This window comes from Notamacropus eugenii, chromosome 2, assembly GCF_028372415.1.
Source record: "Notamacropus eugenii isolate mMacEug1 chromosome 2, mMacEug1.pri_v2, whole genome shotgun sequence".
In the NCBI taxonomy this organism is placed as follows: domain Eukaryota; kingdom Metazoa; phylum Chordata; class Mammalia; order Diprotodontia; family Macropodidae; genus Notamacropus; species Notamacropus eugenii.
In genome coordinates this window covers 309,021,381-309,037,457 of record NC_092873.1, presented here as the reverse complement: position 1 = coordinate 309,037,457, position 16,077 = coordinate 309,021,381, and the positions used below count along the sequence as shown (strand labels likewise).

Here is a 16,077-nt window from a genome sequence, read left to right as displayed (position 1 = left end):
TCCCAAGGAGGGTCTCCTTTCTCCTTCACTTGGAGATTTCTGATATCTGCTTCAACAATGAGCGGAAGCTGAAAAGATCCTCAAATCTGTACAGACCACTTTCTGACCTTGGTTTCCCCGCTTCCTTCCTTTTCTGAGGAAGAGCTTTGACTTTAGAAAAAGCTAAGCCTCTTAGAATAGCTCTGGAAGCTCACTTCCTGAAGTCATCTTGGGCAGAGCTCTTTCCACTCATGGCTTATAGTCTCAGCTCCAACTTGGAAGTCATGCATAACTCAAAACCACAGCTTCCCTCTCTCACTTCCTGGCAAAGTCCCCAGATCCATGCTGTGTGCTCAGCAGATTTTGGAGCCTCTTCACCATTGACAGCCCTAAAGATGACGCCCCTCCTTGTCCCTCCAGAGCCCTCTCCTTCTGCTTTAAAAGGGAGGAAAAGAGAGCCAAATGATCAGAAAGGCAGACAGAACCTTAGAAGCTGCTCAGCAACATCCCAAAGCCTGCTTTCTTTCTGACAGAACCATGAAGATCTCTGGAGCTGTATTGCCCATGATCCTCCTCGCTGTTTATTTCATCTGTCAGGTCTATGCCACACCAGGTAAGTGTCCTTGGTCCTCCCTTCTTCCCTCCATCCCAGGATCCCATGGGATACGTGCCCTCCTCTTGTTTTCATTAACTATCAGAAGGGACTTTAGACTTCCTGGAATCCTTCTATTTAACAGAGAGCCAGAAAATGGCTTGCTTAAGGAAATAGCTGGTTAATGGCAGAGTCTGAACTAGACCCCAAGACTCCCAAATCCCAGCCCAAAGTTTCTCCTATTACATCATCTTAAACTGAGCATGGCTTCCATCCCAACATATATCAACATGATGGGTGACCCTCTCAAAGAGAAAGCCTCTGATGTATGGAAAAAGGCACTTCTGGAACTGAGCTCTGTGAATTTTCACAAAATATTTCATGCAAGCCCAGAATTTGATCTTGACATTAAATTAACTTAACTTTTATCAGTTACAGTACAGTAGATTTTTGTTGAAATTTCAACACTGAATACTTATTTATCTAGAGGGGAAGGAGAAGGGAAAATGCATTTATTAAGTGCCTACTATATGTATCAGGCACTGCGATAAGAGCTTTGTAAATATATTCCATTTGATCCTCATAACAATTCAGGGATGTAGGGAGTAGTGTTATCCCAATTTTGCAACTGAGGAAACACAAGCAGACAGAAGTCAAGTGACTTGACCAGGGTCATATACCTATTGAGTGTTTTGAGGCTGGATTTAAACCCATATTTTCCTGACTCCAGAGTCAGTGCTCTATCCTCTCTGCAACCTACCTGTCTCAGACAATGAGGAACATATAACTAAATGTACAAAGTTCTGAATCTCCAAATCTACTTACCTTTCACTTCTTAATTGCATTGCAGAAACTTGTCAAATAGAAATGGGATTGCGTTACTATGAAGCCTCCCCATTTCATAGGTGAAGCAACAAAGACAAGACTTGAACGAGGTCATGAATGATGTCCCACCTAGCATCCTCAGTCTTGCCCTGGAACTCACTCTTGTCCTTGGATCTGAAGCAGTGGGAGAAAAGAGGCAGGGCTTAGAATAGTGAATGAAGAGTTTTAATCTTCATACCTCCTCTTACCTGGGTTCCTTTTCTTGAGTAACTCATCTTTAGGGGAAAAAATTAAGTGTCCTAAACATTTCTCATATGAGCTTTGCTTGAAGGGGAGGGAGAGAGGAAACAAACATATTCAGCTATCACTATGTACCAGATGCTGTACTAAATGCTTTACAAATATTGTCTCAATTGATTCAGATGGTGTCTATAGTCCGGAAAACTGCTGCTTTGAATTTACCAACAAGAAAATCCCCTTGAAATTACTGGTCAGCTATAAGAACACCAGCAGCATGTGCCCCAAGGAAGCAGTGATGTAAGTTAACATAACATAATGGCATTGTAATCCCAGTACTGCACTGGCTACACATGAGAGGAGAAAGGTGTGGGGATGGCAGAAGTTGAATAAGTCTTTGGTACTTGGGGAATTGAAAGTAGAGTTGATTTAGGACTTTGTTTAGGCATAAGATATTTAGGGGACTTTTTCATATAATTGATTCTATTGATAAAAATGAAAAGGAATATGGGATGCTAGCAAAACTACTGACATTTAGTAAATCCAAGGGAAGAGCAGAATACTAGAACCATGAAACACAAGAATTGGAATGATATGCAGAGGAGATCTCCCCAGTCCAACCTCTTCATTTTACAGATGAGGAAAATGAGACCTATGACGGGTAAGGGACTTATCCAAAACCTCACAGCTATTTGGTGGGAGAACCCAGTCTCTTGATGCTTGGGTTTGTGTTCTTTTAGAAAGATCAATCGTATTCAAGAGGTAGAATAGAAAGAATACTGATCTGGAACCATAAGATCTGGGTTCAAATTCCAGCTCTGATGCTTAATATCTGTGTGACAGCGGACAAACCATTTAACCTCTGGGGGTCTTTGTTTCATCAAGTTTGGACAAGATGGCCTCTAAGGTCCCTTTTGACTCTAGGTCTACGACCTATTCCCCCATGGAAGCAAATATCCCCCTTTTTCTTTGAGTCACTTTGAGCAAAGCCTTTCCACTGTCTGAGCTTCATTTTGCTCCTCTGAAAAATGAGAGATTATAATTCTTATGGTCTCAGTCCACTCTAACATTCTACAGAATGATGATTGTATCATTCCATATAAAGATCTTCAAAAGAAAGCTCTGGGATTTATCAATTTCAAATGCAGAAAGACAGGGAAGAACAAAAAAGATTCTTGGACTCACAGCTAGAATGAGATGACATGCAAGTGGACAGTGAAGCTGGTGGAAAAAGAGGACTGACACAAAAGGAAGAAGCGTATAGACCTCTAAACTTTGCTTGGGCTCTTTCCTTTGATCCCCAACCATCCACTCCAGCTCAATGTGTGTACTCATCATTCTATCTTAACCACCTATTTCCTACTTGTAGGGATATGAATAAACATAAATATCCCAAGAGTCAGGATAGCTTTAACAAGGAATGGACATCAGATTCTCCTGAAAGCAGCTTCTGATGCACCTCTTTCTCCTATCCCAAGCTTGGAGAGGGTCAAGGTTGAAGTGGAGAGAAGGTTCAAGGTAGGATGAGTCAACAAAGTTACTCAACAAAGGCTCTTATAAAATCTCTTTCTTCCACAGCTTTGTGACCAAACGTGGCTTCAACATTTGTGCTAACCTGAAGGATCTGTGGGTCCAGGATCTTATGAAGAACCTAGACAAAATGAAAACCAAGATCATGAAGCCCATGAAGGTCCTAACCACTACCTCTTATCCCAATGTGACCTCCCACCAGGAGTGAAGAATAATTTATTTCCCTCCAGTTTTCTGTAGCTGCTCTCTGAGACATTTATTATAATTTAAATGTTTTCTCTTATTTAGATTACTGTTGTTTAATTTAATATGCCATAAATATTTGTGCCTTTATTTTTATTTATTTTTCTTTGTAACCAACCTTTGGACAAGCCATTTAACCTCAGTGGGCCTTAACTGACATTTCAAAATGGGAGAAATTCTCCTCCTCCCTACCTCAAGGGAAAATTACAAGAATTTGTTGGAATCATGTTTGAGTTGTCTAAAATATTACTATGGAAAAGGAGGCAACACTATGATAATTAAATGTCCATAAAAATATAGTTTCATTTGTAAAACCTGGCAACTGCATTTCTTGTGTAAGTGTGTGTGAGCATGTTTGTGAGTGTGTGTGTGTGTGTGTGTGTGTGTGTGCGCATGTGTGTATGAAGAGAATAAATCACCCACTGTGGGAGTGTGCTGAGATGAAGGGGTGGAAGGGAGAGCAGACCCTAGGGGAATAAAGAAGTGTATTAGTGGCATTTTGGATTGATTGAAGCTGTCTCAGTTTCAGGGCAGCCCAATTATGAACAGGATAAAAGTCATACTGCCAAAGGGGTCCTTTATACATAGATATTAAGAAATCCTTCCTTAGACTTTGTGAAAAAATATTTAAAAGTCATAAAGTGAAATGATGACAGATAAGAGCTTTGTTCCAGTTGGTTGTGAAATTTTGTGATGCCCTCAGGATCCTATATTCTGTTTACTGAAACAGGAGACAGTTTTTCATCAGGTATCTGACTTATTTAATTATTCTGGAAAATTCTCATTCCTCGGCTACCTTAAGATCAGTCTTAAATGAAAGTCAGTTCACTACATTAGAGTAAATAGGTTATTGGTTTCAGAATTTGCTTTTCCAAAACTAAGAGGAATGAGATCAATCAAAAATCAGTAAACATTTGTTATGCAGAGCACTGGGGATCCACACAGTGAAATGTGACAGTCCCTGCTTTCAAGAAGTTGACATTCTACCAGGGATATATATGTTTACCAATGAATAAATGCAGTCCTTTTGAAAGAAATAGTCCTTGAGCTGAGGCTTGGAAGAAGTCAAGGGTTCCAAGACATGGGGAGTTGGCATGAAGGGAGAGGGCATCCTGTGCAAAGATATGGAAGTGGGAGAAGGTTATATATGGGGAACAACAAGTAAACCAATTTTGCTGGAGGGTAGAGTATATGACATGTATGTACATTATATATATCATATGTGATCAGCCTGGAAGATAAACGAGACAGAAATTGACAGATTTTAGTGATAAAGGAGGTGTTTATATTTATCTTAAAGGCCATGGAAAGCCATCATAACTTACTGAGTTCAAGGATGACATGGCCAGGAATATCATTATGGAAATGTTGGGGAGGGGGGAAAATAAGCATTAATAAAGCACTTATTTTTGACAGGTACTATTCTAGGTGCTTTTACAAATATCCCATTGATGGTATTCATAATCTCTACCCTTGCCTGCAGATTTCATTGGAGATGAAAGAGACTTGAGGCAGAGAGACCAATTAGGTCAACTATTCCAGTAATCCAGAAGTAATGAGGTGGTCCTAGGGTGGGTAGAGAAAAGGATATAGATGAGAGAAATGTAAAGGAAATGTAATCAAGATTTGATAATGTGGAATGAGAGAGACTGAAGAGTCAGGAGTCCTTCTTCAGTCATGAACTTGGTAGTTAGAAGGATGGTGGTGTACTCAAAAGAAATAAAGGAGTTAGGAATAAGGGAAGGCTCAGGGAGATGATAATGAGCTCTGTATTCAACATGTTAAGTTTGAGGTGCCTATGGGACATCTCATTGTAAGTGCCCAGTGGGTAGAGTTGGGCACATGGTACTGGATCTCAGAAGAGAGATGAAAGGATGTAAAATGGATGTCAAGAAGAGGCTGCCCTGTCCCCTAAATTTTTCCTTTACCCCCATCTTTTGGTCCTGATTGGGTATTTTTCTTCATTCTGCCACAAATACACACATGCACACATGCACATACACATACACACACACACACACACACACACACACACCATCCCCTCGGTAAGGGGAGTTTGCTGGGGCCCTGAGGAAGGGCATATTTGCAGAGGAAAGTACTAAATGTCAAACAACATGTCGTCAGTGATATTTTACTTGAGGGCTGCAGTATATAGAAATTGAGATTCCCTACACCATCGTCCCTGAGAAGACCTTTGGAGTTCAGAGTCTTCCAATCATTCCTCTTTTTCTCCTTTCCCAAACAGACTCTATTACACAGATCTATCACTGAAAAAGAGGCCAAATCACAGAGAGGCTCTGGGTTTGACTAGATGGTCTTGGACATCCCTTTTGACCCCTTTCTTTGAGCTCCATTTGCTTAAGGTAGATTCCCTATCAGAAAGTATCCCTGTGGGAAAAAAGAATGAGGTATCATTGTGAACATGCATTATCCTTATTTTTATCAAGAGAGGCAGTGTAGAATCATGGATAGGGAACTGACTTTGGAGCAGGGAAGATGGCAATTCCTTTAATCCCCCAGAGTCATTGTAGGATAGATTTAGAATTGTAAAGGACCATAAAGACCATTGGGTCTGACTCCACTTCCACTCCATTTATTTAGTTATTTGTTTGTTTGTTTGTTTATTTGTCTGTTTGTAGTTTTGAACATTCACTTTCATAAGACTTTGAGTTCTAAATTTTCTCTCCTTCCTTCTCCTCCCTCCTTCCCAAGGCAGTGTGCAATCTGATACAGGCTCTATGTTTATATTCATATTATACATATTTTCACATTAGTCATATTGTAAAGAAAAATTAGAACCAATGGGGAAAACCACAAGAAAGAAGAAACAAAATGAAAAAACAAACAAAAAAGAGATCAAATAGTATATTTTAATCTGCATTCAGACTCCATAGTTCTTTTTCTGGATATGGAGAGCATTTTCCATCATGAATCTTTTGGAGTTGTCTGAGATTCTTGCATTGCTGAGAAGAGCTAAGTCTATCAAACTTGATATTACACAATGTTATTGTTACTATGAGACCTAGCAGGATAAAATTGTCAGGCAACTTTTCTCCAAATGCTCAAGACAAGAAAAGCTTACAAATACTTCAAGTTTTTTTGAAACGTAGTCCTGAAAAGGACCTTAGAGTTCTTCTCTCTCCAAGTGACCCCACTGTCCTTGAGGAAGTCACCTATCCTAATGCCCTGTAACCTTTACCCCCCAGAACCACTAATGCCATCTTTTTTCCAGATGGAAGGTGACCAATTTTTACTCAGAAAGATGTGAGTTAAGAACTCCACCATCTCCAAGTACTTGTAGCCAAGTCAAACTATCATCTTATTTTAACCACTAGGAGGAAAGCCTTATTCGTTCATTTTGCCTTCAACTGCCTAAACTCATGTAAGATGTTGCTAGGGCAAGAGAAGAATTGAAAGCCAAGAGAAATTCTATTCCTATTGGAAACGTCACAGAATCACAGAGTTTCAGAGTTGGAAAAGACTTGAATGGAATTATACCAGACAAGTTATCAATCAGTAAACAAGCATTTATGAAGAACCTACTATGTACCAGGTTCTGTGCTAAGTCCCTCCAGGGGCTTACTTGTTAGAGAAGGAGGAAATGGATATGCATATCATTTTGGAAAGATTGAGAGGTGCAGGATCACATACTCTACCCTATGTATCCTTGATACTCTTTTTAGGTGAAGACAGATATCTGTTGAATCAATCTTTCAGACATGTGAAGTAGGTAGGAATAAGGACTGGTCATCCCCTGCTTGTCAACCAGAAATCTGCTATGATTATTTGAGGGACTTCTAAACACAGCAAGTTAGTTTAGAACTAGGAATTTCAAACCTTAGTGGAGCAAGCCTCTAGCAAAGTCTCTAAAAGGGTATTGCTTTTGGGAGAAGGAGAGAGGAAAATATTGGTCTCCTATCCCACCTCACCTCCCACGTTGGCCAGAAGAGGATGTTTTAAACTTCAGGAGGTTAAAGGATTAGGTCATTTCATTGGTGTTTCAGCAGAATCCCTGGGAAAACAATGACTGGAGGCAGGGTCTTTATTGGGAGCTCAGGATAGACTCCTTAGTAAATACTATTTTCTAAAAGCTAATGAAGTCTGACTGATTCAATGATATCTATTAACAATCAGGAGAAAAACACACCAATGGGAGCTTATGAAGCCCTGGAAAGTTAACTTCTCCCCAGTCTCTCAAGGATACCCTAAGAATTCTGAGGGGAGATTTAGCAGCCAAACTCTAGATGTCATTTGTGAATGAGTTTTTGGAAAGACCTCCAGAACCTACATGTGCTAAACATATAAATATATACAAAACATAGTTATAGGGACCAGACCTGTGATTTCATTGCTATAGGGAACTTCCAGATGAGAAATTTCCCTCCACCAATTCAGGCTGGCTCTGCAGTTCTTAGTCTAAAAGTGATGACCTATGTAGAATCCCATAACCAATGTATGCCTGAGGCAAGACTGAAACCCAGGTCTTTCTGACCCCAAAGCTGGCTCCCAATCTACTGTATCATGTCAAAATAAATTCAAGTCAGGGGGAAAGGAGGGAGAGTGTTGAATAACTAGCATTCAAGATGACCAGGAAAAATCTCATGAAGTTAGAAGGATGTGAGCTTGATATTTTCCAGGTTCAAAGTTCTAGAGCTAGAGAGATGTCAGGGGACATCTAATCCAACTCCTTCACTTTAAAGTGAGGGAGAGGTCTCAATCTCCACCAGCAAAGGGCTGCCAGGGGATGGACTCCTCCCCAAACTTTTCTCTGCCACCAGTGTTGCCTGAATCTCTGCCATTGAATCTATACCCTCTGTCACCCACTGCCACCATGGTGAAATGAAAAAGTAAAGTGAGTCAAAGAAAATGGCTCCTTCCCCAAAAGAGCTAGAGGACAGTGAAGATGTAGACATGTAAGAAGACGAAGAAGAAAGCAGTGGAGAAGAGGTTGTGGTCTCTCAACAAAAGAGTAAGGAGTCTGTGGCTACACTAGAAAAGAAGGTACCACCAGCCAAAAGAGCCTTTGTTGCCACAAGAAAGTCTTCAGGACTCTTGGGAAGGAAGTAGCCATGGTCCCTGCCAAGAAAGCAGCTAACCCAGCCAAAGTTGTCATCACCCCAGGCGATAAGGGAGCCACTTCAGCTAAAGCCTCAGCACCCCCAACTAAAAGGGAAGGGTTGCCAGGTGGGAAGAATGTCAAGAATGCCAGGAAAGAAGGCAGTGAATCTGAACAAGAGGACAGTAAAGATGAGAACAAAGAATGAGAGCCATCAAAAGCCACAAAATGGGAGTAATTCTAACCAAACATGACTGAAAGCTATGAAGATGAAGAAGATGAGGACTCTGAAGAAGAATCTATGGATTCCTATCAAAGGGAAGGCTACTTCTATGAAAGATGCCTATGGGAAAGCTGAGAAGGCCAAGGAATCAGATGAGAAGGAGGAGGAGGGAGGTGAAAATGAAAAGGAAGAAAAGAAGAAGGAAGAACAGGAGGTGTCCATCAAGGAAACACCAGGGCAGAGGAAAAAGAAAAGGGGCAAATGAATCCCAAACCAAAAAACAGGAGTTGGAAATTGAAGCATCTCCAAATCTCCAATCTCTTCACTGGTAACCTGAACTTCAACAAAAGTGCTTCTGACCTAAAAACTGACATCAAAAACTTCTGTGCAAAAAGGACCTTAGAGATGTGGACATCTGCATTGATGACATCAAGAAGATGAGCTGTATGGAATTTGAATCAACTGAAGACATAGGAAAGGCTCTGGAACTCAATGGTTAAATTGGAAGAAGAAAAGGTAAACAGAAAAAATGAGATTTAATGGTGCTCTTTGTCAATAATCTGCCTAATAAAATAATTCAGAGATAACTCAAGGAAGTGTCTGAAGATGTTATTGAGGTTAGACTGGTCTGCATCAAGAATGGACACCCAAAGGAATTCGCTATGTTGAATTTAAGACAAAAGAACTTGAAAGAGAAATAGGGCACTGAGACTGATGGTCAAATATTCATTCTGGACAGCACAGAAGAGAATAGCCAAGGTCAAGAGAAGTCAAGAGTTGAGAAGAATAATCCCTAGAGTGGGAATAATCATAAGCCAACAGACTCAAAGGCACTGGTGCTGAATAACCATACTTTCAGTGCCACTGGAGAAAGTATTTGAGGACACATTGATCAGCTTGTCCCAGAGCAACCACAGCTGATCATTGAATTTGCTTCTGTGGAAGAAGCTTTGAAGTCTTATAGCAATATGGATATTGAAGGCAGAACTCCTGAGCTAGAGCTAAAGGAACAGGAGATAACCAATGCAGCCCCAAGGAGCTGGTCCTTTGTTCATTAAATGTCTGTCCAAAGACATGACAGAAGAAACTTTGAAAGATTCTTTTCATGGCTCTGTTGGTGCTAGAATAGTTACAAACAGGGAGATAGGATTTGGCTTTGTGGACTTTAGCTCAGAAATGTCTTAAAGCTGTGAAAGAAGTCAGGGAAGAGGGTGAGATTGAAGGACTCTGAACTGGGTCAAGTCCAATGTCTTTGGAGGTTACAGTGGTCATGGTGGTGCTTGTGGGTTCAGTGGCTGAAGAGGAATCCAAGGGGACCTTGGTAACAAACAGACTCCGAAGAAACTTTGGAGGGCAGAGTGGTTTCTAAGGAGACTGAGGAGTAGGAAAAAAACAAGCCAATGAGGAAAGAAGATGAAGTTTGAAGAGCTTCTCTTCCATTTTCTTTTCCTCTGCTATTTGACTGGATTCTAAGTGTTTTATCCTATCATTTAATCATTGGCAGAGCCTTCTGAGGACAGTCCAAGACAAACATGCAATCCAGAGATCTTCTTGGGAAAATCTAGATGACATTTCAAGGGAAAGAGTGGTTGGTTTTGACTGGATGAATGTTCCATATAAACTTTTTGCAGAGATGGGTGATAGATATGGGAGTTAACCTTTTTGTCTATGAGTTATCTAGAGTATATAATGTTATACCTCATATACAAAACCATCTTTCCTACAAATATCTGCAGTAGTTTTTTGTTTTGTTTCACTTTCATGCCTGTTTTTGACTGTAAATTAAAAAAGGCAAATGTTATCTCATGTCTCCTGTTTCACTGGCCTGTCTTAGCACATATTAAAAGGGCCTAACCTGGAGAAAAAATAAAATGAGAGACAACTGTCTACCTCCTAAGGCAACTAGTTCCATTACTGAAAGTTACGCTGTCTCTGACTCATTGTTCCCAGCCCTGCTTGTTAATCAGTGTTGGAGAAAGCGTCATTCAGTCTACAGTTTCTGAATCACCTGCTATAAATCATGTAGCCAATCTCCCCCTAGCCCCACCTGTCACATATCTGCTACTTTGGGAAGAAGATGAGATGCAATGCCCTGCCCCTTTTGCTGAGGTAGGTCCACTCTAAATGGTCCTCATCTAATTACAAAAGTTATCAATAATGCTGCCTACATCTTGAATCCCTTGCTGATCTTTAGTGATTAGTTCATCTACCTGTTACTACTTCGATGTATCTTAATAAACTCCTTTTAGTTCACGTTGTCCTTAGTTCTGCCCTGTAAATCAGGGTAAAAACCCAAACAAAAAAATTCCTTTTAGTGGCATATTTGTATAGCTCTCATCATTACAGAGTTGATGTTTTTTGTTTTATTTGGTTTTTTTCCCTGACATCAAGTTGAAATTACAACTCCCACCCACTGCTCATGGTTCTTTGTCCTGAGACCAAACAGAAAATGTCTGCTCCCGTTCCAGGGCACAGTTATCAATTGCCCAAAGAAAACTATCTTGTGCTCCTTGAGTTGAGTCTTATTCAAAGACTAAAAAGAAAGATAGGCTAAAAAGAAAATAGACATTCATTAAACATCCACCATGTGCCAGGTACTGTGACAAGCATTTTAGAATATCTCCTATGATCCTCAAATAGCACGGTGATGTAGATGCTGTTATTGTATCCATTTAATAGTTAAAGAAACTGAGACAGGCAGAAGTTAAGTGACTTGCCCAGGGTCATACACTTAGGAAGTATGTGAGATTGAAGTCTATGCCAAGTGCTCGATCCACCACTCCACTGAGCTCCCCGAAGTTCCTTCAATGTCTCTTTGCATGTCATCGATTCATTTTTCTTATTCCCCTTCTGTAGACCCTTTCTAGTTTATCAGTGACATTACTAAATCATTGTTCCTAGAAAGAGCCCAGTACTCCAGAGGTGTTCCCGACAGTCTAGAGCTTCTTCAGGAGGACTCCTCTCCTTATTCCTGGAAGTGATGTTTCTTTTAATGTAATTTAAGATTCTTAGACTGTGGTTTTTAGATAAGAGTAATGGAGAGGAAACAGCCAAATAATGTCAGAAAAAGGTAGTCCTCCAGAGCTCCTCCTCTCCTTCCTCTTCCTCTTCCTCAACTCCTGCTAACCCAATATTGAATACATCCAGACTTCTCCTAGTTCCCTCAGTGGCAAGTACAACTTTGTGGGATTTTAGTATTTAAGAAAAGGAAAAGGGTGGGAAAGAAGCCTTTGTTCCCGGGCAATTTGCTAATAGAGATTTAATTGTAAGAGGGAGATCATGATTAGAGACAGTGTATTTTGGCATTAAGGATATAAGCATTCAACCAGCCTGTTTACAACTACAAAGCACATACTTAGGAGCATAATAGAGGAAGTTAGAACTATAATAGGGAGATCAAAAAGATTAAGTTTAGATACACAAATAAACTGTGCCCGAACTGCAAGAGCTCTTTGAAGAGAAGGCTGAGTCAGAGATTACGCTGATGATAATGGTTGGTGTTAAGCAGGTAAAAACTTCCTGGAGGAGTGATGGGGTATGGACCATGATTTGGAAGGGCAGGGGGGGGGGGGGGGGAGCAACAGAGAGACAGAGAGACAGAGAGAGACAGAGACAGAGACAGAGAGAGACAGAGACAGAGACAGAGAGCGAAGGAGAGGGAGAGGGAGGAGGGGAGAGGGAGAAGGGGAGAAGGAGAGGGAGAGAGATTTGATACTGGAGATTTCTAGCACTTTTACACCTAGGAGAAAAAAATATAAATGCTATCACATGCCTAGAAGAATAGGTCCTTAATAAATAGAACCTTCAATCCAGTTCTGAAAGGGAAGTCAGAGCTATCTACCTATTTTTCAGATGGGGAAAACAAAACCCAAGAAACTTAAGCAAGTGATCTGCCCAAGGTCACACAGATATTAAGTAACAGAAGTAGGATTTGAACCTAGGTTCTCTGACTTGAGGACTCCTTCCCACTGTACCATACCACCTCCTCTATTGCTCTTCTGTTTGTTGACCGAACTGTGAATTTGTACCTAGCAAGCACTGGCCCCTCAACCTGTGGCTGACCACCAACCTCCTTTCCACTCTGGAACTTTGACACAGAACCACATATTGGCAATAGAGTTGCCCATCAGTGCCAACTCTACCACCAACTGGACCAGTGTCAACAACAGATCCACTCTAATCTTTTTTTCTGGCCAGTTGTTCAACCCCCAATACCCCCTCTTACTGACTCTCGACAGAGAGTTCCCGAAGTTGCTGCTGCTGCTACTGCTTTTGTGGCCATATTTGCTTCCCCTGCATGTACTAATACCAAACAGGCCTCCACCCTGGTTTATAGACTTCTTCTGAAGACCTCCTCAGTTTTCTTAGTCTGGAAAAATGTCTCACCTTGATTTTGTGTTGACTCTGCCACTCCAAAATTGGATTTGAGGACGTATTTTAAAAGTTGTTTAGAGGGAAATGTTGAGAGAGTTTAGCTGGTTTGCTGCCTCTAATGTGTCATAATGGTTCCAGCCCTACTGCTTTCTAAACTTGCCATACAAGTGAACCTTTATGGAAGGACTCAGGTCTCCTGGAACTGCCTCATCCCTGAGAAAACTTGGCTCCTTAAGGTCAGAGATAAGCTGTACCCAAATAATAATTGTCTAACTCCTTTATCATCCTGTTATCATCTGCTCTCAAGGATTCAATTACCATCTCCATGCAGATGATTTCGAGATTTATGTCAAGCCTTGATCTCCTTCCAGAGTTTTAGTTCTGCCTCAGCAGCTGCCCATTGAACATTTTAAAGGGGAGTCTTGGAGACATCAAAATTTCCAAAACAGAACTTATCTTTGCCCCAAAGCTCAGCTCTTCCAAACTCCCCTTATTATTACCAAGGGTGCCACCATCTTTTCAGTCATCCAGATTCAAAACTTAAACATTATCCTCAACTCCTCTTTTCACTCACTCCACCTGACCAATAAGTTGCCAAATCTTACAATTTCAGTCTTCAAAATGGTGCTCAAAAATGTCCACTTTTCTCCACTTTAGTTCAATCCCTCATCACTTCTTGCTTGGGCCCCTGCACTAGTCTACCAGTTAGTCTCTCTGCCTCAAGACTTTCTGCATTCCAATCCAATCTCTAAACAATGCCAAAGTGATTTTCTTCATGCATATCTTATCATGCACTCTCTCCTACTCAACAAACTCCAGTGGTTCCGTATTCCCTCTAGGATCAAATATAAAATCCTTTCATAACCAACCTACCTTTCTAGTCTTCTTACACATTATTTCTTCCCTAGACAGAGCTCTGTGAGCCAGCATATTTGTTGCTCCTCATACACCCTACTTGAACTCCCATCTCCATGCCTGGAGTGTATTCCCTCCTAATTTCTACTTCTTGGTTTTCTTGAAGAACCAACTCAAGTACTATTTTCTTCATGAAGCTTTTCCTAGTCCTTGTCCATACTGCCATCCAATTGCTAGAGCATTCCCTATCTAAATAGCACTATATTAATTTTGAATGTGTTCTCTATATAATCATGTATAGAAAATACATTCAAAATGATAATGTGATATGAAATGATATAATAATATGATATATTTTGTGATGTGATATGATCTAATCTAAAAGAAATCTTGCCTTCCCTACATCAGAATGTAATTTCCTTGAGGGCAGGGATTATTTCACTTTTGTCTTTATATCCCCAAAGCTAAGTTTGGTGCTTGACACATCATAAGAACTTAATAACTTCATGTTCATTGATTGCTCAAATGATGGTCACTATCTCTTGCTACCCTTGTCTCACCCACTTATGTCTTTCCCTTCTAGATTTTTCCATACAATCTATACCACAAGGTTGTCATTTCAAGGATTTATAATAAATACAGAATGAATAAATGCATCAACAAATGTATAATTTGGAAAAGAAAATGGGACGTTTTAACACAACAATAGCAAGGGATCAATCCACCTACTAACAAAGTATTAAGTATTGTAGGTTATTCCGAGCCCTGGGGATACAAACAAAAACAGTCTCTATGCTCGAGGGGGTTTCATTCTAATGGATCAACAAATAAGCAAACTTTGTGTTCTGCTGGTCTCCATGTACTGTGAGGGGAGAGTGATGAAACCTAGAATATTGGGTGCATTTCCTGTGATGAACTTAAGAGAAAGGCACAGATAAGAACCTCCCAAGATGAGAAGGCACCTCTGTGCTGTTATCTTCATCACTGAAAGGAACACTCACACCCATGAGATCACTCATTCATCTGAATAATTATAAGGGAAAAGAAAGTGTATACACTCAGAAATACTGTGCTATGAGTACTTTTTTAATCTACTCATTAGCAGCAAAGCTTTGTAACCTAATCTTTAGCTAGTTTCCAAAGCCAGGGGCTGTCTATCCTGTTTCAATCTAGGCTGCTCCCTTCTAACTGTCTCTTGGGCCTGGCTGACAATGGCATCTTCTATCTTGGAAAACTTTCTGAGGGGGCGGAGCCAAGATGGCAGAGTGAAAGCAATGACTCACCTAAGCTCCTGGACAAACTCCTCTGGATACCTCTGAAAGGAGAATCTGACCAGACTTTGGAGGTGTGGAATCCAGTGGGTGACAGACTTTGACAGATTCAGAGCCCAGGTTGGACTGGAAGGTCCACGGGAAGGATCTGTTCCGTGGGGGTTAGCCCCCAGCACACAGTGCAGCGCGGTCAGTGCAGCAGGGTGGAAGGGACCTGAGAAGCCTGAGAGCGGCAGGCGGAACCAGCAGAGCAGGAGGCCAGCCAAACCGAGCTGGTGAGAGCTGCTGAGCGCCAGATATCGGCGCAGCAGCCCTTGAAACCTTCAGCCTGAAGACTAAATTTCGGTAAGTCACCTACTTGAACTTCCGGGAGCCAGGATGGCGGAGTGATCAGTAAATGCTCTCTCCTCCCCCCTGATGACCATGAAAGAACCATAAAATATTTCCCCAGATAAATCCTGGATCAGCGGGAACAGCAGAAGGGGGCAAATAGTCTCATAACACCAGAGGCTAGAAAAATAGCAAAGGGGGATTCTTCCTACTGTGGCGGAGGCAATCTGGAAGGACAGACAACCCAGGGCAGAGAAAATTCGCACTGAGACCCAGGCAAGCCTCAGCGCCGGGAGACGAGCCCCAGGAGGGGTGGGAACACGCATTAGCTTCTAGGCGTGCCCCAGCCCTCCAGGGGAAAAGGGAAGACAATAGGGAAGCTGGGATCACCATCCCCTGACCTTGCCTTTGCCTCAGGTCAGCTGAGGAGATCTCCTGAGACCAGACCACCCCTCCCACATACCTAACAAACTAACCCCAGGGTTGATCTGGGAAACAAAAAACAAAAACCTGCTTTTAGCCTAGACACACATCAGCTCAACTCAAAGATCTGTACCTTCTG

General features: G+C 41.3%; 1 protein-coding gene and 1 pseudogene across 1 annotated transcript; both read left to right on the top strand.

Annotated features, from left to right (window-relative positions):
• Positions 1-390: 390 nt before the first annotated feature.
• LOC140527773 (C-C motif chemokine 2-like) lies at positions 391-3,705 on the top strand. Its single transcript, XM_072644947.1, has 3 exons — positions 391-592; positions 1,819-1,933; positions 3,212-3,705. The coding sequence occupies exons 1-3, from the start codon at positions 442-444 to the stop codon at positions 3,369-3,371; spliced, it is 426 nt and encodes a 141-aa protein (XP_072501048.1). The 5' UTR covers positions 391-441; the 3' UTR covers positions 3,372-3,705.
• Positions 3,706-5,520: 1,815 nt separating this feature from the next.
• Positions 5,521-9,916, top strand: LOC140523008 (nucleolin-like; annotated as a pseudogene).
• The last annotated feature ends 6,161 nt before the right edge of the window (positions 9,917-16,077 follow it).

Excerpts from the sequence above, each read along its gene's own strand:
- LOC140527773 (XM_072644947.1), top strand. The coding sequence starts at position 442 with ATGATCAGAAAGGCAGACAGAACCTTAGAAGCTGCTCAGCAACATCCC. Across the intron at positions 593-1,818 it reads TCAGGTCTATGCCACACCAG|ATGGTGTCTATAGTCCGGAA; the intron begins GTAAGTGTCCTT and ends CAATTGATTCAG. Across the intron at positions 1,934-3,211 it reads TGCCCCAAGGAAGCAGTGAT|CTTTGTGACCAAACGTGGCT; the intron begins GTAAGTTAACAT and ends TTTCTTCCACAG.